The sequence below is a fragment of the Larus michahellis genome, chromosome 6 (assembly GCF_964199755.1).
Source record: "Larus michahellis chromosome 6, bLarMic1.1, whole genome shotgun sequence".
NCBI classification, from domain to species: domain Eukaryota; kingdom Metazoa; phylum Chordata; class Aves; order Charadriiformes; family Laridae; genus Larus; species Larus michahellis.
This window is the reverse complement of record NC_133901.1, coordinates 73,815,474-73,837,787: the sequence shown is the minus strand read 5'-3', so window position 1 is coordinate 73,837,787 and position 22,314 is coordinate 73,815,474. Positions and strand designations below refer to the sequence as shown.

Here is a 22,314-nt window from a genome sequence, read left to right as displayed (position 1 = left end):
GTATTCCGATACTGAGGCAAGAGAGCACAAATGCAGCTAATACTTACTTTACCTCTTCTTGCTCCTGTTCATGTGGTCCTCCCCATCCGTCCCCTGAAGCTCGCTGCTGGTTTTACAGCAATGTCAGCAAGTCTCAGTCACAGCTCTCACAAGCCCTCCAGTATTTACTCCCAGTTTAACTTCTAATTCTTTTGTCAAACACCTCCCATTTTTCCCCACAGCTTCTCTATCTCTTTATACAGTCTTAGGTTACGCCACTTTCAAGCTCCATTCTGGCTGTACCTCAAGGAGAACTGGCGTTACCTCGACCCGAGAGGGCTCCCTAGGCACTCCCGCCTCCGACAGCAGCAGCCTGTCGCCCTCTCTGGGGATCAGTGCTAGGAAGGGACACAGAAAATCTTTTTCCCAGCTACCCGTTTTCACCTGGGAAGGGCAACACCAACTCCCTGTCATGTCCTCCGGGCAGTGTCCTGCGGCCATCTCGCTCTTCCTGCGCTTTTCACCACTCCCGCCCATTACTCCAGATCATCCTTGCCCCGTCCTCCCTCCTCCGCAGCCCTGTCTCGTTGTCCTTGTCTCTCATCAGCTCATTTGCTAGAGCTTTCCTCTTCTGGCTGCAAGTCTTGGTCCCCTTGCTTGGAGACCTCAGGTTGGGCGGAGGCTTCACCCTCCTGCGTCCTGGCTGAGCCCTTCCCTGCACAGCTACCAGTGGCTCCTGCGCAGTTTTGGTCCTGGCTCTTGTTCCGCCTGTGTTTCATCCATGGAGGTTTCCCACTGCTACTCGCTCCAACAGGACGTAAAGGAGAGGAAGGCTCATTTGTCACCGGCCCACAACCTCGCAGGGCATGGCCCTTGGTAGCCCCGAGGAAAACCCTGGGTTGTATCCCGTCTAGCTGTGATTTGCAAAGAACCTAACCACTACAGTAATAACAGAAATCTCTACTGAGATTTGGACATATTTGTGAGGACAAATTTTTCAAAGGTTTAGACCTCGGCCAGATGTTCACACCATTTCACAGGCAGATGAAAAATACAACTGGGATCCAAAGACCATTCACACCAAATTTCTGACCTTTGCTTGAGAGCGGAATGACACCGTATTGACAGAAACGCGTGAAGAATCTGCACACCATTCATGCAACAACGTAATTCTGCCAAACCTTGTTCTGGCTGAAAGCACTAATGTTGGTGAAATCAAGGAGAAGAGCATTTCTGTTACAAAATTCCTACCTATTTCCCCTCACCTCTTTTTATCCTGACCAGGTACGCAACTAATGAAATACACTCAGAGATGTACACACTGCTGGTCTTCCGTTATCATACTCAATCAATAAGAACAATTTAGAGCAGTGGTAACCTCTCCATGCATACTTCCATTATCCCAAGGGATCAATATAATCAGTATCGCAGCTGGCTGGTGAGAAATAATGAGATTATGATAACAAAAAGGCAAGCTTTCCAAATTTTCTCTTAGTGTATGCCAAAACACGATACTTTTCTATCTGTCTATAAAGGACAAAATAGCAATATTTAAGAATATTGTATCTATTAAAAAAAAGTATATAAAAAGTATGTTTTTATCTCTGATTTCTTGTAACTTTAACTTTCTTTGCATATGCAGTATTTCTTTCCCTTAAAAGCAACTGTGAGATTCGACTTCTTCATTCTTGGAAAGGGTCCGCACATGTTTAAAATTGTACCAAATTTTCCACAGATTTCTCCCAAACAGGACTGCCACTTGCAAAAATCTTGGTTCTGTAGGATAGCTAAAATTCACCTAAGGGATACAGCTGATTGAAATCATGCATGTGTATTAAAAAATTAAAAAGCCAAATTACTCTAACAGTCTTAGCAGTTACGGAACATGTTTAGTGAAACCGAAAAAGCAGAATCTAAGCTCCTGTCCTCTTTCCTGACACCCCCCACGCGATGGCACTGGGCTCTGCACCCCCACTTGGCGTCCACTCCTGCGCGCACGGCCAGCCCGCTTTCAACAGCGTGGGGCAAAGGCCGCCTTTATGGCCGCAATAAGGTACTTTAACAGGCTGTCTGGGTCCAGCACTTAAAAGTAGCTCCCCACCTCTAGCCCACGACCACGTCGGGTCTGCTTCACGAGCCGCTGTACCAGACAGGACGGGCTGAGCGCGGAGGATGAGCCGTGGGGCACCGCCGCACGCGGACCACCCTGTCACTGGGCAGGGCTGGGGGGTGCGGGAAGGCTAGACGTTTATGAAAGGAACCAAGATCATCCTCATTTCTACAGTATGTACGCGAACTCTCATTTTACCTACAGTGCTAGTAACAATTATGTTTTAGCTAGCTAGTGAAATAAATGGATTATATATGAATCTTACCTGGGAGGAAATGAGATGTCCAGTTCATACAATCTGTCTTTAAAGACTGACAGCTCTCTGTCAAATTCTAAAAGCTATAAAAGATAGAAACAAAGGCATTCACTCTTTAACGTTCAACTGAAGCAATCTAAAAATGCTGCATTATAAGAAAGGAAATAAACAGAGACTTTGATTACACAGCTCAGGTAAATCCCTCATACAATCACTTCTAAAACATAGTGCAAAACAGTCAGTACGATTTTGATACATAAACAGTTCACTGAGGAAAGTGTTTAAAATGTTCCTTTTCATCTCAGCGAAGCACGTTACACCAGCTCTTTACAGCGGTGACCTATACGTACACTTACTATTTCAAGACAGCTAAATTTTTTCAAATTTTATTAGCAGTCTTTTCAAAGATAAACCAGACTAGCATTAAAAAAGTACAGCAAACTGATATGCTAATCAGCCCACAAAAATGCCAGCAAAAAGTACCATATTACTTTATATTATCTCCAGCTCAGATAAGAAGGTACAATAAACACGGGGATGTGCACATCACTCTTCCTAAGCAAAGACAAGCGGTGGTTTTGCACACCTATTTTGGGTGGTGCATGTCAGATAGCAGGGAGAGGGATACGTGGCAATGGGCAAAACGTGTTCCCAGGCAGCAGCCACCACGCAGTGCTGGAAGCAGGTATTTAACAGAGATGTTCATAACTCTAGATTTAACGTCCTGTATAAATATTAGTCCTTGCCAAATTTGTTTTCCCCCAGACCCCTACAGAGAAAATAAATATCTGCAGTCTTTTGTGCATAAACGCAAACAAGTCAATGACAATTGTCCACTTTAAGCCAATAACTGTTCTGATGGACACGAACGACCTTATTTCAGATCCACGGCCGGTGTTAAACCTGTCGTCCAAGTGAATTAGCGAGGTAAAGGACAAAAAGCTCATAATCCGCACTGTTGCTGGCCGTGGCTCCAAGTGCCACTTTCTGTTTCGAGGAGCGTGTCATCCCAACGGCGTCCCGCAGGACGGCGGCGTGTTTGCCCGCTGTTCATTAATCACGTCCCATCCCACAGCTGTGCTGATACCATTGTATGAATGGCAGAGGTTCCCAAAGAAATTAGATTGCGTCCCTCTCTCCCCTCTGCCACCTCATAAATCATTCCTGAAATGTGCAATTAGCAGCTACTTGTACACATTAATTATCTGTGTGAAAAGCAGCTACCTGAACCACCTGCACTGCTGATTAGCTCCCTCTCCACGGCCCACCCGGAGCTGCCGTGTTGCCATACGGACCTACTTTGATGCGAGGATGCCAAATGATGGGCAGCTTTCCCTATTTTAGTGCATTGACACCAAACTCTGTGATAGCAGGTTGGAAAAGATTCTGCAACGCAAATAACTGCAGGCAATTTCTATGTGTTTTAACATCTCATCAAAAGCCCTCAGTATCAAAGGTGTTTGGACAAATATTCATAGACTTCTGTGTGGAAACTTATGGGATGATTCTAATAACGTGCTCAATCCTAAAAATGTTGGGATGGTTCAACCACTTTTCTTACTGAAACAATCTCAACATACTTCAGGAAAAAATGGCTCATGGAGCATGTTTTCAGCCTGGGATGCTCTATTTCAGTATGTGCAGACAGACGTGTAGCCACAACACACGCAGGAACTGGCTATGAAAACAAATGTTACTGTCCCTCTCCTGCTCCAAGCGTCTCCCTCCACCTTAACGATATTATCTGCCCATCGTGACTCTAACACAAGGACAAAATCTACCACCCCAGTTAAAACTTTTCTTTGAAATACGTATCTATTAATACAGTGCAAATACATTTTCCCGACTGTTGCCAAGTAAACAGATCAGAGCAGGAAAGTGGAAGCATCAGGAGAAAGAGAGCTATTTCTGAAGTGTGAAAACTGCCAGGACTGAATAGAAGGACAATGCTCCATAGAACACAATGGTATAAATTACTCATGGGCATTCCGAGGGCTGGCGATGTTAAACAGATGCATTGTCCTCTCGCACCAATTCACACTTTCAAAATTTTATACATTCAGATTGTTCTTGCCGTCATGATACTTGCAAGCTAAATGAAGGCTGGGGTTTAGAGGACTAAGCGTTCAGAGGTGCGTTACGTTCCGAAGAAGTTTCCGGCGTGTTTGTTTGCGGCAGTTGCTCGTTTAGCTGTGTCTGTGCTATGCAGATGAGCTGCTGACACTGGTGACAGAGAGGACAGATAATAGGAACAAGACGGCATTGTGTGCTGCGCTCTCTATCAGTCCCCAAGCTCTCCCAGGTAGGGGGACATCTTTAACCTGAAATGACACAGCCAAAACCTCAGGATGACCCAGCTGGATGTCAAAGCCCAACCAGGTGCCTAGAATTTCGGGAATGCTCACTGTAGACAATTCATCCTCACGTGTGTAACAGTTAAATACTTTCACTGGATTATTTACACAAACTTTTATTTCTTGCTATATTTAAAATAATTATTTAATTTTAACAAATTATTCATTTTTGCCTAGATATTAAGTGACTGTGTTACAGTATCTGGAAGCTTCTGTTCCACCGTGTCCACAAACTACACAACATCTGCTCATTCTTAACGAAGGGCAATGACAAGTTGTTCGTGTGTTCAGGACCGCGCAGCGTGAACCTCCCTCACAGCTTTTCTCCATTTACCTGGCAGCACTGCAGACAGTGCGGGAGATGAGGCGGAGAAACAATGAAAATTTCAACTGTGCGTTTTAAAAAAACCTCCAGTTAATTTTAAAGTAGAAGAGCATGTTTTAACTATTTTTTTTTTTTGGTATTAAAAGCACTTGGGTTCACACCGAAGCCTGCAATCTCAAGATGCAAGATTATCGATGAAAAACCAAGGCATCCACTAGGTCTTGTCACAAACGGTTATAAATGTCACTTTCAATGCAACTTAGTAAGAGCAGGAACGGGACCCGACACGGGCATCACTTCATTGTGTTTGCCTTGTGACCGGTACCTGGGTGTCTGGAGCTCCTCGACACTACAGAAAACAGATGAAAATTAATATAGGCCAGATGATACTGAGATCAGGCAGAATCTCACAGGGTAACGTCTTTATTTTTAAAGCAAGTATTTAAAAAGACCCCACTCTGAACATACTCTACTCTCGGCAATTTTCAGCACAAACTTCTCACTTATTTCCATATTGTCCACTAAACTGCATTGTGAATAATGTCATTACTGCAACAGTAAACATGAGTATGTCTGTCACTCTAATGTCTTAAAAATGACAAGAAAATTAAGTCCAAAGCCTAAAAATCAATATATTGTTCCATTTAATTTACTCATTATGAGATCATCCTTACGAACCAAATCTTTAAGGTGTTACATGACGTGCTGGGGTAATTTCAGCAATTACACAGAGATTTTAAAATGCTGTGGCTGGAAGTTAATTTCGGAACGATATGTCACAGGGAGTTCAGAACACTGTTTTTTTTCCCCCAACTCAATTTCACCGATGTATTTACACATAAATGATAGCAAGGACGATGCAGGGCTCAGGTTTTATCTGCTGTAACCACTGCGTTGCTGATATTATGTTGAGATATTTGCTCTACAACGTCCAGCCCAACAAGAACGTTTGATTAACATCTTCCAAATGAAAATAACATCCATACATACGAGTGATACACCTATAGTCAGCTAATACCCCACGAGACGCAGAGATAATATGCCGTGGGGAATGCAGCCACGCAGTAGGTGTAGAAAGGCACACATCCACAGGCCTGTGGCTGTGAGGAAGAACGCATAGGGCAGCATATTATTTTTAAAAACAGGGTACATTTATTGATAGGATCTTGTAGTCTGAAGTTATGTATTTCTGTTTAGCGAACTTCATGAGCCAAATGCTTCAGTTATACTGAAGCTCCTATTGACCCGCGCAGGAGTTGGCTTGGTATCAGTGAAGTTCTCTGCACAGCATTAAGAATGACTGCATTTGCAGTAAAGGATATTCCCTATTTAATTTGAGTGGAATTAAAAGCATTTAATGTCGCCTCTAACAGCCGCATGCCCACCACCTCCTAAGGCAATTATCAAAATTGTTAGTTTTTCCAGGCGACTGTGATGTCTGCAAAAGCTGCTGAAGAGAGTTTATTTTTTTCCTCCCTTACCCCTGTCAGCACTGTGAGGTACACGCGCATTGACGTACAAGGGCGGAGGAGGAGGCGATGCGCGATCCCAGGGCCCGGGGTCCTGCTCCAGCGAGTCTGGCGCCAGCTCACTGTCCCTGCAGCTCATGGGGCCACACGTGGTGAGGCAGCGCGCGCTTTGGCCAAAGGAAACAACTAACCAGAATACTAAATTTTGTTACTATGTAGCTTGACAGTAATCAAAGAATTATAAGAGTTTAGCCAGCTGTAGAAATCAAGGTAATTTTGCTAGCTTCAGTTTAAAGTGAAGAGGCACGCTTAAAAGGTCAATGTCCATCGGCGTGCCACAACGGGCCACCTTGGCTAAAATCACACACGTGCGAACCCTCTCGAACAGGGCGACTTAATTCAGTCATTGGAGTAGAACAACGGCAATTACTCATCAAGACCTACAGACCAAAGTCAGAGCATTGGTAGATCAGAAGGTGATATTAGCAGCATTTATCAAATCCATCTGCAGGGCCCACCAGAGAATTCACAGCTGTGAAAGGGAAATGAAGTTTCAGACCAAAAAGAGGAGATGAGCATACAGAAATGACCTCAGAGAATTAAAATACGTGGACGCTGGTCACTTTAACCTCCTTTGCCAGTCTTGTATAGCATACATTTTTTTTCAAGAGACTTTGGAAATACAGTAATTTTATCCAGCTTTCCAGTCAAAGAAAAATATTTAGAAACTGATTCAGCAGTCTACTGACTTCAAATAAAGGTCTGTGGAAATGCTGATCCCTCCCACTTACCCATGAAAATGTCATACACAATTCTGCTCTGGCCTTATTTTAAAGCTACTGTTTGCTCAAGCTAAGACTTTGTAAAATGATCCACTGCTATATATTTTGAATCTTACTTTTCTCTCATAAAGTCATTCTTTAAAATCATGTTTCAGAGAAAAAAGTCAAAATTATTAAATATAAATATACCACTTGCACTGCTTTTGTATATTATTGTATTTCTGCATATGCCTGAGAATTTGTCTATCCATCCCGAATGGCTGTGTTGTCAAACCATAAACTCCTACATAAATGCGGACGTATGGCACACAGAGAAACTGCACCACATGTCTTTTTCTCAGCATGAGAAGAGTTAGGCACAGGCAGCCCAAGACTGTCAGCACTGAAGGCTCCCCATGCCGGTACTAATTCAGAAAATCTCTGAATTCAGTGGAAGCTCCTCCAGGAAAACGCTGTTTTGTTCTTGTTTTGACAATACGCCTCCCTCTCCCAGGAGACATTCCAATGGTTTAAAGGACATGAACATTTTCTAATAAGCATGCCAACTTTTTCAGAAAACTGCTCTGGAAAATGCATTTAAAAATAGTATTTCTGTTATGGAAATATTTAGATTGCTTAAAATGTCTAGAAAGAACTACGCTTTCCCTTGATGTCTATTGATCGCTAGAGTAATTACTGGAGACTACTATTGGCTCTGTCTCATTAGAGCTCCCTTCTCTGTCCCCTGGCCTGGCTTCTCGCGTTCCCACACTTCTCGCCCTCCCTCACCGGGTCTGTGCCGCAGGGCCCGCGCAGGGCTGGAGGTGGCCACAGCCACAGGGCCCGGGAGCCGCCAGAGGCAGTAATGTGGCACCGGGTCCCCAAAGCGGTGCCAGTGACAGGGAGGGCAGGGCGAGCGCCCAGGACACAGCAGGGGAATGTGCCCCAGACTGGGGCTTCCAGCAGCATCAGCGTCTAAGGCAGACACCCGTCAGAGCTCACCCACCGCCGTGCTGCTCGTTCTGAAAGATGCCTAGTGCCTTATGGTATCTGTTGGGCTGTAACACACACACCTGAACAGTGACTGGGATTAAAATGTGCTTTCAAACTTTTCCAATTATGTACCCCTTACATTTTTCCAATGGAGGCTGTAGCCCTTTTAGGCATTTTCATACGTTTGGATTTTGCATATAATCTTGCTTTTCCTAAATGCCCCGTGTGGATGCTTTCAGTTGAAGTCCATGGACTTCAGGCAGGAACGAGGAGTACGGAGGCGCTGGGAGTCAGCACCCTGCTGGCAGCTCCCCGGGGCGCAGGCACCCCTCTGAGCTCCAACACGCAGCGGAGAATCCAGATCTTACCCTGGGATATTTGTGTTACTCGAAAAAAACATAAAATCAGAATCCCGCTGTACTACTCAGGTTACTAGTTCTCAATAAGGAGACTGAACTTAAGTAAATGTAAAGACTAAACTAGTTAGCTGAGAAGTTAAAAGCACCGCATCAGGCTGAGTACAGAGTCAGTCACGCAGCAGCAGCCACTCGCGGCAACACTCCGCTGACAACAGACGCGCCTTTCACACCCCAAGGGCTCCTTGCCGCCACGTGCTCTGCAGAGGCAGCTCACCCCCCGTCCCTCCCGCTCCCCAGCGCCTGACCGAGAGCCCCGGCCACCTGAAAAGCTGCTCGCAGCTCCCACGCAGAGACTACAGCTCCCGTCACGCCGAGCGCCAGCCCCCCGTCTCCGGCGGATGGATGTTTCTTGCTCTTTAGCCCATCCATACAGAGGGAAAGCGATGGGGACTCTCGGTGAGAGCCAGTTCTCAGTGACTTTACAGCTGGACAAAGTCTGAGTACGAGCCTCCTCTTTCCTAGTGGTAAAAACTGCACTTGTCACTCACTCTTCGGGGATTCCTGTGTTTGTCTTCATTTAAAAAAACTGACTCTGCCAAACTGCATTCATGCAAATTGCCTTTTTCGAAACTTTGCAGGAATAGACACTTTAACATTATTGTAATTAATTCATTAAGTCTGTACAACAGCTTGTAACAGAACTCAAAGTGGCAAGAATGACTGTGTGGATGCTAACTTTAAAAATAAGAGATTTTAATTAGGAATATTCTGCTTGCCAATGCGACAGATTCAGTGGGTTATTTCACTAAACTTTACACATCTGTTACGGTGAAACATTAACACGGATTTGTTCCACTAGGGAGTTAAAACCAGCATGCACTGTCCTGTCAAATTGTCAAGTCTGCTGAGCTGCAATTTGACAAAAGCATAAAAAAATGTCGAATACAGTTTTTGGAGTTACTTGTAAAAAGGAACTTTTGTAGGAGCTCACTTGTAAAAAGGAACTTCCTTGAAGAAAGACTACGATCCTTGTTTCTTACTTGGGGAAAACTCCCACCGAGGGCTGAGCCTTCCCCTGAGCGAGGCGCGCGAGGGCCTGGCTGACCCGCGTCCTGTGGGGAGCGGGCAGGGCGCCAGCGGCCGCTGAGGGCCCGGCGTCCCACTCCGCCTCCAGTCCCCCGCACACAGCCAGGCATCTTGAAAGGTCATCTACAACTTCCTGACACCTAAAACGCGAGGAGTTTCTCTCCCAGAGGAGACTCAAACTCATACCCTGTGTGTCCGGAGCTGCCTACACGGCTTTTCTTTCAACACCTACGTAGTGTGAAACGCACACACAGTCCTAGGACCAGGGACCAGAACCCATCTCTCCGCATCCTTGCAACTGAGTGCTCCGCTCTCATACATTCTTTTGGTATGAAAGCAGCCTTAAGTATGACGTTTCATGTTAAACTTACTACTTGTTGGTCTATATGCGTGTGTGCACACCTCTGTGCATGCAGACATCCACCTGTGAGGTTATGAGGGGTACCTGGAGAATGAAGAAGGACTGGACTACTGCAGAGACTTGGCGAAAAAAAATTAAGCACCTTTCTATCTTTATCTGGATTGCTGTAGACTTCAGGCAAGATGTGGAAGCCTAGGTAGGGTGCTTTTGTATATGCACAGATCTTAACTGTAAGGCATGACGGTGAGATCCATGAACTGGAATACAGGTGCAGACGTTGTCTCTCCCGATATCCTCCTGTGTGCTGCAAAGGTTAAAAGGGTGCCCGGGGCCAAAGGATGTCTGCAGGTCGTACCGACTACAGGCTGGATTACAGAGTGCAAATACCTGCTCTCTAGATATACTTAAAGAAGGACCAGAACCTAAAAAAAAGAAATATAGCACAGTACACCTGACCTGCCTTAGGACTTACAATAGCTGTGTAGAACAGGACAGCGGGACAAAAGGTCATGAAATAGTATTTGTAACTTTGGGATATGGGCAAATTCTACACCGGAATAATTCTTTTATTTGGAACACGAAGCTGTCAGTAAATAGCTAGCAGAGCACATCTTGATTGACTTGTGCTTGCAATCCGGCTTTAAATTTATGTTTGCTAGTGAGAGCAATTTATTGATAATATTTCCCATGTCTGTCATTACTCATTTTGCAGTTTATCCAATGGCCTATCAAGTAACCACTAACTTAAGCAAACACAATTCCAAGCACAGGGCTACTGTTTTTGAGTAAAGCAATAGAGCACGAAGCCATTTTCCTACTAGTACTTAAGAAAAGCAGGCATCTCAGATGACCCCCTTAAATAAAAGAGGCAGTTCCAGGACGCACAGGATTTCCTATGACCAGTCCTAGGTAACAATGGTCCTAAGCAATCAATTTCTTTCCTCTATCCTAATTTGCCCTTATACATCATATTCAAGATTTTATCTGGACAGGGGCTGGTTGGCTCAGTGGATAAACCTCTGCCTTTTCACCTCTGGGATCATGGTTCAAGTCAAACCCTGATGAAATGCACTTGATCGTCCTAATCTAGTTCTTAGTGGACAGTATTCCCATTATCTTTAAAAGGGTCAGAGCCAAGGCCATTGGGAAGAGTGCATTGTGCTATATCTTGTCTGTTGATTAATACATTTTCAGTGATGCCAGATCCTTAACCTTCACGAGCACACATATTCTCACAAAAAGCTTAATAAAGGTCCCCCGTGGACTAAACCTTTCTTCTCAATTTGCATATCATTTCAGGATTTCCTGGGAATATTAAAAAACCCACAAACAAATTACTCATCATTTAAAAGTATGTTTGCCTGAACTGTTTGTAATAATACCTCTCAGTTAATTAACATGATAACAAATCACTTTAAATCATTACTTGGCATAGAGAGAACAAGACCTTTATAACTCAATCCATTTTTACAGCACATTATAATTTTCTTCTCATACTGTATCAGTTGAAGCTAAACAGACACACAGAATAAAGGGAACCTACCCTCGAAGGATGATTCCACTGTTGAAAACATAGAAACTGCACAAGAATGTGGTCTCTGTACAAGTTTACTGTTTGTTCTCTGCAGCAAGAGACTGCTGAAGGACCACTGACAGCAACGTGAAGCTCTTTGCTTATTTTTTCCCATTATAAAAACAATTAAAGTAAGAAATACAAGCACTTCCATTTCATGAATATCTAGGCTGGAGACCATTGGGCTTTTCTGCATAACTCCCTCCAATCTGTTTTGGAACTGATGCTGGTAACAGCCATGTCCTCTGCACCACCTGCCTCTCCGGGAGCTATGGTGGGGCCGGCACCCTCGGTCTCACCTCTCCCAGCAGCGGTGGCCGGGGCAGCAGCTGCCACCACGGGTGGACACGGGTGGCCACCGCTGACAGCACGTGTCTGTGCCAGCGTGGGGCCGGCGCTGTCGCGGGGAGGACAGAGGGCAGGGATGAGCCCTGCCAGCACAGCTCTGCAGCTCCTACCCGTTACCATGAACACCAACGGACCCTCTCTTGAGTCTGATTTTAGTAGGAATAACATCAGGTTCAACTCTTAAGACAATTAATTCACTGGTTACTCTTATTACACAGCTGTGGTTAAAATCCTAAGGACAGAACATTAGTTTCTATCTGGATTGAGTCTTTATTATGGTTCATAGGAAAAATAGGAATGTACGCACCATTCCTCATTTACGATTGTAGTTATCATGAAACAATTCTTAACGATTAAATCATTCCCCTGGAGTCATTAAGAGTTTTTACATTGTTACTATATATTTATTTAACTGACTCCTGAAGAAACAGAATTTATCTCACGGTTCTTTTGTACAAATCAATAACATGATTATAATTTTTTAATTAAACAATTACCCTTGGCTTGCTTTTCTTTCAACTGTTTTGAAATTAACAGGGAACTACAAAATACAAGATATTTTGAAAAAAAGCCAACACTTATAGCCTGATGTATCATAAATGATTAAGGAATTTGAAAAAAAAAAAGGTAAAAGTGTAAATTTATTCAAGAACTTAGAATCATAGAATGTGTTGGGTTGGAAGGGACCTTCAAAGGTCATCTAGTCCAACCCCCCTGCAGTAAACTTCCTGCACACTGCCACTCTCCCGAAAGCAGCGTCACGCTAATTTTGATCAGTTGAGAGCGGTCAAACGCAAAGCTTGGGCCAAGTTTAGCGTGAGCAGCGCCCTCGTGAGCGGGGTGAGGTCGGGGCGGCCGTCACTGTGGACCCCGAGCCCTCCCTTGCATGGGGCCTCCTCCTGCGCTTTGGGCAGCGAGGAGAGGAGCACGAGAGAGGTCGGGGCATGGCGGTGGCTCCCAGCTGGGTCTGCCGCCTCTGGAAGGGGCCAGCAGCCGCTCAGACCAGAGAAGCCCCGTCTGTTCTTTGCCCACCGCTCATGGGCAAATCCCCGGAGAGGGAGGGACGGCGGCGCTGTACAGCACAGCCTCGCTGCACCCAACCAGCACCGCCAGAGGCCTTCAGCTTTCTCTAATTCAAAAGCAACAACTTACACTGGAATCTGTCTGACGCTAAGGTGAAACTCTACACGTTGTACCTCCTCTTGTCCCACCCTTCTCATCGCCACTGCTCTGGAACACCCTTCCCACAGCACCCGGGCACGGTAGTTCTGCTGGAGTTACGCCCTGCTCCGTCCGACGTACTGTAACTTTGACGTACAATTCGGAACATACGAATTCAATATTAAGAGAGCTCTGCATTACGGCTGCAGCTATTTTCAAATAGGTTTTCTCTTTTTTCTATCACTACACAGCTGGATAATCTGAGCGTTCCTTTCTGAAATAAAATGATATGGAATGGTCATAGCACTATCGAGGTAATAAATATAGGTAATTGCTAAGCGAACTTTGGAATAAGTTACAGATAAGTCTGGATAAGCTACAGATTAGTTTGGAAAAATTAGACCTGACAGATTACTGCACGCATTTTAAACTGAATTTCTGTTGAACAGTTAATTTGTATCTATATCAGATTTTTCATAAAAAATACTCATTTTTATAAATATATCTTAAGATATATTTGTTGATTACAATGTAAAAAAGAAGGAATAACTGTGTATGGACAATGACAAAGTAGCCTGTTGATAACAAATATTTGTCAGGTCCTGTCATATCTGTACAGATTCCAATGTTACTGAAGAGACACCACACTGATAAAAAAAAATACCCTCAGAAAAATCAATGGATTTTGAGCTAAAGCAGTTGCTAAACACACAGAAAACATCTTTATCCAACAGCCATAGAGCTGTGAAAATTCCCAAGCCTTGCACTGGTACAGCTAAGGAAAATTTAATCTTCCCAAATACTCATCAGGGCACTCCATCCTGCAGACTTGACAGCCCCACTTATAATTAATTATACAATTTCGATGGGAATATCGACTAAACAAAGCTATAAATCATAGAAAAAGTCAATAGGCATGGACACATTCAATCATGTCCCGACCAATGATTACTACTCTTAAAATACAATAATTATTTTCAGGAGCCAGCTTGAATTAAATTTCTGTCAGGCTGGTACAAGACCGGCGGTTGATGAAGGATGCGATGGATTTTTTGGGTTGAATTCGGCACAGAGACATTTATCCTTTTAGATAGGTAGTTTGTTTTTAGTGATCATGGTGCTGCGTGTTTAACTAGACCATGAAGATTAGATTATCTCCAATGGCTCATTATATCGTTTATCTTTTCCTTCCATGTTTGATCTGGAAGATTTCCCGCTTCTTGATGCGTGAATGAAATAACTGCTGATTTTGAAATGGAATGCGCTTAAGTGGGATTCTGCCTATGCCTTCGCACACCACCTCCATGCACGTAAAGTCAGCCGAAATACCACTAGGATGTGGTAAACGGCACCAACAAGAAAAGCTTCAGAAATGCACTGGGAAAAAATAAAAATTACAAACATTTGAGTTGTTTTAAAAAAAGCTAAAACAATTGTAATAACAATAATACCCTTAGAGGAAAATCTGGGACAGGAACGGGATTAGTATGGAAACAGAAACTGGGGTTAGCGTTATAACTTTGAATTAAATGTCCCCCAAACTGAAAAACATCAGTGAAAAAAATGTTATGTATTGCCCAAGGATGTATTCACCTTGTAAATTTTAAAAAAAACCAACCCCAAGCCAGATTTATTTCACAGTAACTGTTTTTAAGATATGTTGCCTAGACAGGTATTTCTTGTGGTGAGCGCACGCGCCACACGTGACAGGTGTGCCGGGAGAAGGGACAGCAGTCCCACTGAAGAGGATGGACATCAACAGATGCTGAAAGGAGAAACAGGTCTTCACTTTCCTCATGAGTCTGACTCGTCAAACTCTTCTACCTCCAGAAACGAGTGAGATCTCAGATTCTCACATGGAATTAACCTCCTAGGTGTTAAGTCAATTTAAAAACAGAGAGGGTAAACAGAAGGGCTCCAGCCATCCTCCTTGCCTGGACCCTTGCAGACAGCCTTTCTACGGACAGTGAGAGAAGAAGCCGTAGGAAGGGGAGAAGAAGAGAGGGTCCTGGATCCCGTGCACGTCCCATCCCTATGCAAACCGCAGCAATACACTGTGTGAGCAGCAAGGTCTGTAGCGGGTACAGAGTGTGGCAAAACCCAGACGGGTTCTCCACAAAGCTGAGACACAGAAGACGAATTCCTCATCTTCTTTTATTTTGGTTATGAGGAAGGAAGGTAAAAGTCAGCGACGCTGAGGAAAGGACTGAAGAAAGATGGTGAACCTTGGCTAGCTTGTCAGCCTGCCCAAACGACTTCGACACACAGTTTCCACAACACACCAAGTTTTCTGATAGTTTTCTCTGTCTAGCGTAGCCTGGCCTATGTACGTAGCTCAGAAGATTCACCACATGAGTGCTTTAGTTGATGCATACACAGGCAGACCAAGATCTGACACGAGCGAGCGTAGCTCTGCTGATGTCAGTGAAGTTGGGCCATTGCCACAGGCAGAGGCTCTGGCCAGCGAAACCCGCAATAAGGCTCCCACATGCAATTCTTGGTTTTTATCTGTGCGTAACTGTTTGGGTTGGGTTTTTGGATGCTTAATGTTTTTCCTTTAGACAGATAACTCTAGGAACCTTATACGAAATTAAGAAAGCTGCAAGCAGTGATAGAGAGATTTTCCAAAATTAAGTGTCTACATTTGGAAATAAAATCACCTTAAAGAAGATATAAAGCCATTCTCCACAGAAAAATTGCAGTCCTCATTACAAATCAGAACGTTAGTGCTCCCTGTCTGCTTTCTCCTCGTGGGAAGCCCTATATGATTGCCCAAACAGTGCCAGTCTGCTGCAGGGTTTCAGCTTTCTGTTCTATTTATTCATGGGTCTCTATTATTCTTTGTATCCTCAGAAGACCCAGATATTTTCAGAACAGCTTTGCATTAAAGGCTTCTCCTACACTACTATGGTGCACAATGAAGAGCTGGTAAAAGAAACAAGATGCTTGAAGAAATGCAGACCAGAGGACAGAGAAGAAAAGTGAATTGTCACATGTATTTAATTTACAGTTTTTTCTATGAAAAAGAAGGTAAACAGACACCACATTTAAGAAGCAGTACGTACACAAAATAGCTGGCTAAGTGAGGAGGAAATTTGGAGCAGTTATGGTGTTAGATGAATTGTATCTTCTCATTTTGTAGACAGGAGGATTGATAAGGACAAAGGGCTGGCAGAGAAACGATTTGTGTATGAGTTTCCAACTTATTCCTTCAAAAGTGTTTAGCAATGAACTTACCGCAGTGCCATTGTTATCTCTAAATACATCTTGATTAAAATAGTCAAAGAGCTTCTTTTCTAACTGTAGCATAACCTAAAAAAAATAGAGGAGAAAGGTCAGCAAAGCCCTTGGACTCATCTACCTAACACACAGCTGTTGTAAGTGACCCTTTTACAGACATGCAACCCTTTAAAACTGCAGGATGTTTCTGCATGTCTAAAGCTCCATGTCAGCTCGCCCATTTGCTTGACTGGCAATCGCTTAAAAAGATCCAATTAACTGGGCATTAGGTGTGACAATCCATATCCCTCCCCTCCCTTTAAATTATCAGTTTGAAACAACTATATTCATGCTTTGTGTAAAAGAAAGCGAACATTCAACAACGTTTCTATTTACACAGGGGGTACAGAGGGCATTAAGTTGTTTACCTTTCGGTCATTATCAGATTCACGAAATATTAGCTTGACTACTTCATTTGTGTCAGCTGCCCGGATAGTCTGCATTGTAGCCTTTGCACATAGTGTCTAATAAAAAACACAAAGGGAGAAAGGGAAACCAGTTTATACAAAACGTAAGGCCACATTTCATTGAACTTTATCAATCTATGTACCTTCAATGCCACCCTGAAAATACGGTTTGCTGTAGGTCAAAATACAAAGCGTTGCTAATTTAAGTTACTTCCACTCATGATGGATTTAAAACAATAAACTGAATTACTGTTTGGAGAGGAACAGGCAATATTAAGAACATATCAATCAGATAAGCCAAATATTCATTTAACTTAGCACCATGCACCCGGGTTCTTTCACATGTCGGACGCTGTATCACACGTTCCTTGTAAATATCCTCAAACGCCACTTCCTACAGGTAATGACTCCACAGCCCTACTGGCTTCTGTACCGCGCTCTTAAAAGCTGATAACTACATTGGCACTACAGTTCTGCGGGTTAACTCTTGTTTGCAAAAACTTCTGCCTTGTAAATTAATGTTCCAAGTATAATTTTAAAGTCTGAGCAACACTTATACAATCTGACAAGCTCCACAGTTTATTCTGCATAATGAATTCCCCACCCAGCATCCTTTTAAACAGGAGACACCACCACATCTCTAGATATTTTGAGGTCTGGGTGTCTAAAACATATTATAAACCCACACTTTATCAGGCACAGAGGTATGAATTTCCAAGGAAGTGCCAGGCCCCAATTCATTTGCCATTTGCCTGGCTGGGGCCCAGTTTCAATGACAATCAAAGCTGACCTAGAGAGTAACACCGAATAGGTTGTTTAAAGGGCTTGCTCTGTTGCATTTTAACAGGTGAAAATTCAGAGCTTTTACCAAAGCAGTTAGGCATATATTTAACTTTAAAACATACTTTAGATTCACTTAACCTATACTTTTAGTGAAGCTTTAAGCATGTTAGGTGCTTTGAAATGCAGAAATAGACTACACGCTAACTGTGGGGTAGGCAGGCGTCACACAGTGCTCTGTAGTTATCCAGCCTGGGGAAAGCTGCGGGGTGGTGTGTAACAGTGCCCCAGCCCATCTGCCTGGGCTGCTGGAAACCAGAAGGCTGAGGACAGAAAGGGGAACTGAGAAAACCTCGATGTTACTCAAAGGCAGAGAGAAAATGTGCACCCACGCCTGGGACACTTCAGCATCCTTCCCTACGGCCGAGCCACGGGCTGCTGACAGGACCTACGCACGGCCCTGGGTAAGGATATTGGCAAAAACTGCCCTTCTGAGTAAAGGCTTATTTTGCTAGAGGTTCTTAACAAAGGCGTGCTAAAGAAAACTCAGTCATGAAGAGGCAAAGAGGCGACTTCCCTGCTCTGCTTGTTCTGTTCCTTTTCATAATGGCCAGACAACATTTTCCTTTTGCATAATATTCACTTAGAAAATAAATAAATTCTATGGTAATAGGGTAATAGAATTCCATATCCTACCACACGTTTCTTTCTCTCACAAATATAAATACTTATATTGGCATCCATTATTAGAAGTGCAGTATCTATCAGACACAACACCATGGAACTACAGCTTACTTCTCAGTTTCACATTCTGAATTTCTTCTGAAGGAGATGCCAAACATGTCTTTAAACGAAAATCCATCTGCTTCCAAATACGTTAGATCTCAGCTGGGTTTACCAGTGCTAGAATGGAAACAATCTGTCAACAGACTTCTTGCCCCCATTTGATAAAAGACATTAAAAAATGATCCTTGATAAAGGCCCCTGTGTGTTGCCATAGTACAAACACAAAGCAACAAGCTAAGCAATTTCATTTCTAAAGGATAACTGGAGTGTGATTCAGTAAAAAAAAAACAAAACCTGTGAGCTGAACAACTGCCAGTTCCTATCTTACTGAAGAAACGATGTCCCTCACTGACAAATTTTTCTTGGCTGTTTCCTCCCCCCAGGAAAGCAGTGCCATGTCTACAGACCACAAACATCTAACTGCGTTTTATTCTAAAAAGCTTGGCACGCTCACGGCACCAAGGCGACCTGAGGTGTCTATGAAATTATAGTTTTCACTGGAGGAAGGAGTTCTGGTCGCCCGGACACAGATGTAGGCTGCCCTTTGAGAACTTCATCTCTTCTGCAGAATTTTAAGGTGTTTTTTTGAAAGGCCTGAGAGAAGAGAGGGGAGATGCCGCACCAGCCAGTTAAAGCTGACTCCGCCTGGGAGAGAGGAGGAGAGGCACGCCGGAGCATCAGGGACGCCGCACGTCATTTCGGTACCACTTTCTTCAAGTCCAGACCTACTACCTTCTGCCTCGCACCCTCTGCGTGCTGCAGGATCCCTCCTGCCTGTTTGGACACGGAATTGCCGTTCTGCCATCTGTGTCCATGGCGGCCCCGGTGAGGTAATCCACCAGCGAGCCATTCCCTCCGATACCGGCTATTGAAATTCAGAGCACAGATCAGCTAATCGGGTCAAGCCCAAAAAAATAGCGCTTTGGGCTCATGTGTCACAAATCAGTCTGGTCGCCTTTAAACAGCGCACCAGATTAGAACAAGCACCCGAACAAACCAAAGCGGAAAACCCGCCGCTCTCTAAAGCTGGTTTCTAAAGCCCTAACAAATCGCTCCATCTTTCACTCATTTAAACTTTCCAAATGAGGGTCAATACGGTCCCCGAGCATCCAAATGCTAATGCGCTTAAGTGCGCTTAAGCAGCTTTCCAGAGTGAATGGGCCAAAGAAGGGCTCGAAAAGACAAGGCAGAGTTACTGTCACTGTCAAAAAGTCATTGTAGCCACCCCCAGAGTGGTTGCAATTCAAGAAATTCATGATTTCTGTCTCTTAAAGGCATCTGCTTGAGAACATTTTTTTTTTCCTGAGCTGCTTTATCTCACAACTTCAGGCCCCCTCTAAAAGAAAAAACCCCGCGATCGACTCTTGAGAACCAATACAGAGAAAGGACCCACATACCTCATAGCTTTCAAATTTCACAAGCACAAAAAGTTACCTTATTCACAGACAAAAAGTGATTGGGCAAAGGTTCATTTCTTATACAAGCTGGAGCACTCCTTTTTTCCTCCTCCTTTCAATTTCTACAAAGTCGTAGTCACCCAAGCAGAAAACTTTCGGGAACATGTGCCTTTTTAGACAAGTCTACTTATGAAGGGATTTTTTGTTGCTGGTAAAGAAAATCAAAATGCTATGAAAACACACGGTTTCTTTTTGGGTATTCCCTCAAAGGTACTCTTTTACAAAGTCAGAAGAGAGGAAATTGGAGATCAAAACTCTACCCAAGTCTCTTTCTAAAAAAATCTTTTTTTCTTTGGAAACAAGATTTGGTTAAGAAGTTTGCAGGAGAGCTGTATTCAGAGCCGAGAGAGAACTCAGTATTCAGCCTTTGCTTAGCAAACACAGATGTGTCTTACTCCTGTTTTCACATACACTGTCCACACAGGTAGACGCTTCGTAGTATTTTGTAAATAATCCTTTGTGATAATTTATGTATATTGAATTGTAGAACATAGCAATAACTTTCCTGATAATTGCCTTGGAGCGTAATAAAAATGTACTGTTACGCAAAGCTAGGAGTGAAAGTTTTTCATGTTGACAAGAGACAAATCTGGCATTTCTTCCAAACTCTGCAACCCTCAGAAACTGAAAGCCTTTCGATTTACAGCATAAATGCAACCTTCAAAAGACATCTGCTCCCATATACAACACATTGAAATGTTTTAGACTCTATCTCTGCACATCTATGGTAAAAAGGGATAAAGACATTAAAACAATTGTGTTATACACATAAAACACACACACACAATATTCTGTAATATATAATTGCTTTTATATCGCGTTTACGTGGAAACACTCCGAAGAGCTGTGAGCTGTAGTGCTGCCTCCCGCCAGTAGTGCTCTGGGGAAAACTGCAGCTGATTTTTCATTGATTTTGCACTCCTGCTTTCTGAACATCCTTTAGGCGCCTGAGCCCACCTCTTGACGTGCGAGCTGCGTTATTGCATGCTTGTAATTCCTTCAACAAATTTTTTTTGAAATAAAAGGTGGTATCCAAGCACACACAGACTTAGGCTTTCCTACAGCCTCTGTCTACTGAGTCTAACGATGTGTATTATTTTCCCCAATGATTTGAATACTCTTCTTAGGACTTACTACTTTGAATTCTTCTAAAAAGAAAAAAAAAGAAAGTAGAATATATTCATTGCTCCTTTATAATTTAAAAAGTCCAGCAGTAGTTGCAATTGCAATTTTGAGTAAGCCGCCTGGATTAAAACGGAAATGTTTGTTGCTAAAAGTGCCAGGAGAGAAGTGCAGAGTCTGAAGAATGCTAACAAGAGCCAGTTGAAATAAGGTCTTGAGCACATGAGCAACCAAATCGATTAAATTTAAGATATTTCATTTTATTCCAGTTACATCTCTGTGGATTCTGGCCGGGTAGAAAAGACAGAGATACACGTATTATCTAATTATGACAGTGAAATTCTTCTTCTGAAATGCTGCTCAAAACCCAAAATCAATCTGACACTTATTAAATTAGGATAAGCAAATGCTTTTTTATTATTCTCTGGATGCAAATTGTATTTGAAACAATCAGTGAGGTAAAAGATTTGCTACTTTGGGAATAACAGGAACATTTGTCTTGTTGGGGCTCCTCCTCACCTCTGAGGGGTTGATGCGATTTCCTGGGTGTTGGGAATATACTAACAGTAAATTCACCAGATCACGCGATGTAAGAGAAATAAAATTTGCAAGTGAGAAAAACAAAGTTAAATGTAACTTTCTGAGTCGATGAAACCTGTGCATTTAGCTATAGGATAGGTAACATTGTTTTTGAACTCTATCTGCCATTGAACTGGCGACTTATTTCAGCGCATTTTTCACAACGGCGCAGAGGTATTGGGCCCCACAGCTGCTGCAATCAGGGAAATCAGAGAGATACATTCCCCCATGTAAAGCAACAAAAACCCACCTGAGAGGACATACACTTCTATTTGAAAAACATCCCTTAGACTGTATATTAGCTTCTGTTAACTTTAACTGCGCGGAAATAGCAATAATGTCTCAAACAAGTTACTACGCTTTTAATACTAATAATCTTCCAAGAGCAGGAATTTAACTCAGCAGTGAGAGAAGCATTAGTTGAGTAAAGAACAAACATAAGAAAGTATCAACGAGAAGCCACATGAAGTATCAATGACGGAGAGCACGCTCCCGTCGGCAGCTGTCGGGGGAGGGAATGGCCGGGTGGGGAGCGATCCCTCCTGCCCCGCTCCCGTCCCTCCTCCCAGCCCACTGCTTATGTGGCGTGCTACGGCCCACCTTCTGACAGCAAATCAATGCGAATTACGTGGCACTGCTGCCTGGATTCGTTGTAGGGCCCATCTAACGTCACGGGCCGTTCCGAGCAGCAGCAGTTCCCCGCCGGTGAATGCCTGGCCCAGAAGATGCCCCAGACCCACAGCAGGACGCTGGTCTCCACCGCACCACC

General features: G+C 43.5%; 1 protein-coding gene across 3 annotated transcripts in view; it reads right to left on the bottom strand.

The window, feature by feature from the left end:
• The window catches only part of INPP5A (inositol polyphosphate-5-phosphatase A), a 236,464-nt gene that overhangs the window by 24,121 nt on the left and 190,029 nt on the right, over positions 1-22,314 (bottom strand). For all 3 annotated transcript variants that reach the window (XM_074591909.1, XM_074591908.1, XM_074591910.1), the window contains exons 10-12: positions 16,783-16,878; positions 16,373-16,447; positions 2,355-2,428 (exon numbers count right to left, since the gene is read on the bottom strand). In XM_074591909.1, the coding sequence (XP_074448010.1) occupies positions 2,355-2,428; positions 16,373-16,447; positions 16,783-16,878 (245 nt within the window). The remainder of the gene's footprint in view (positions 1-2,354; positions 2,429-16,372; positions 16,448-16,782; positions 16,879-22,314) is intronic.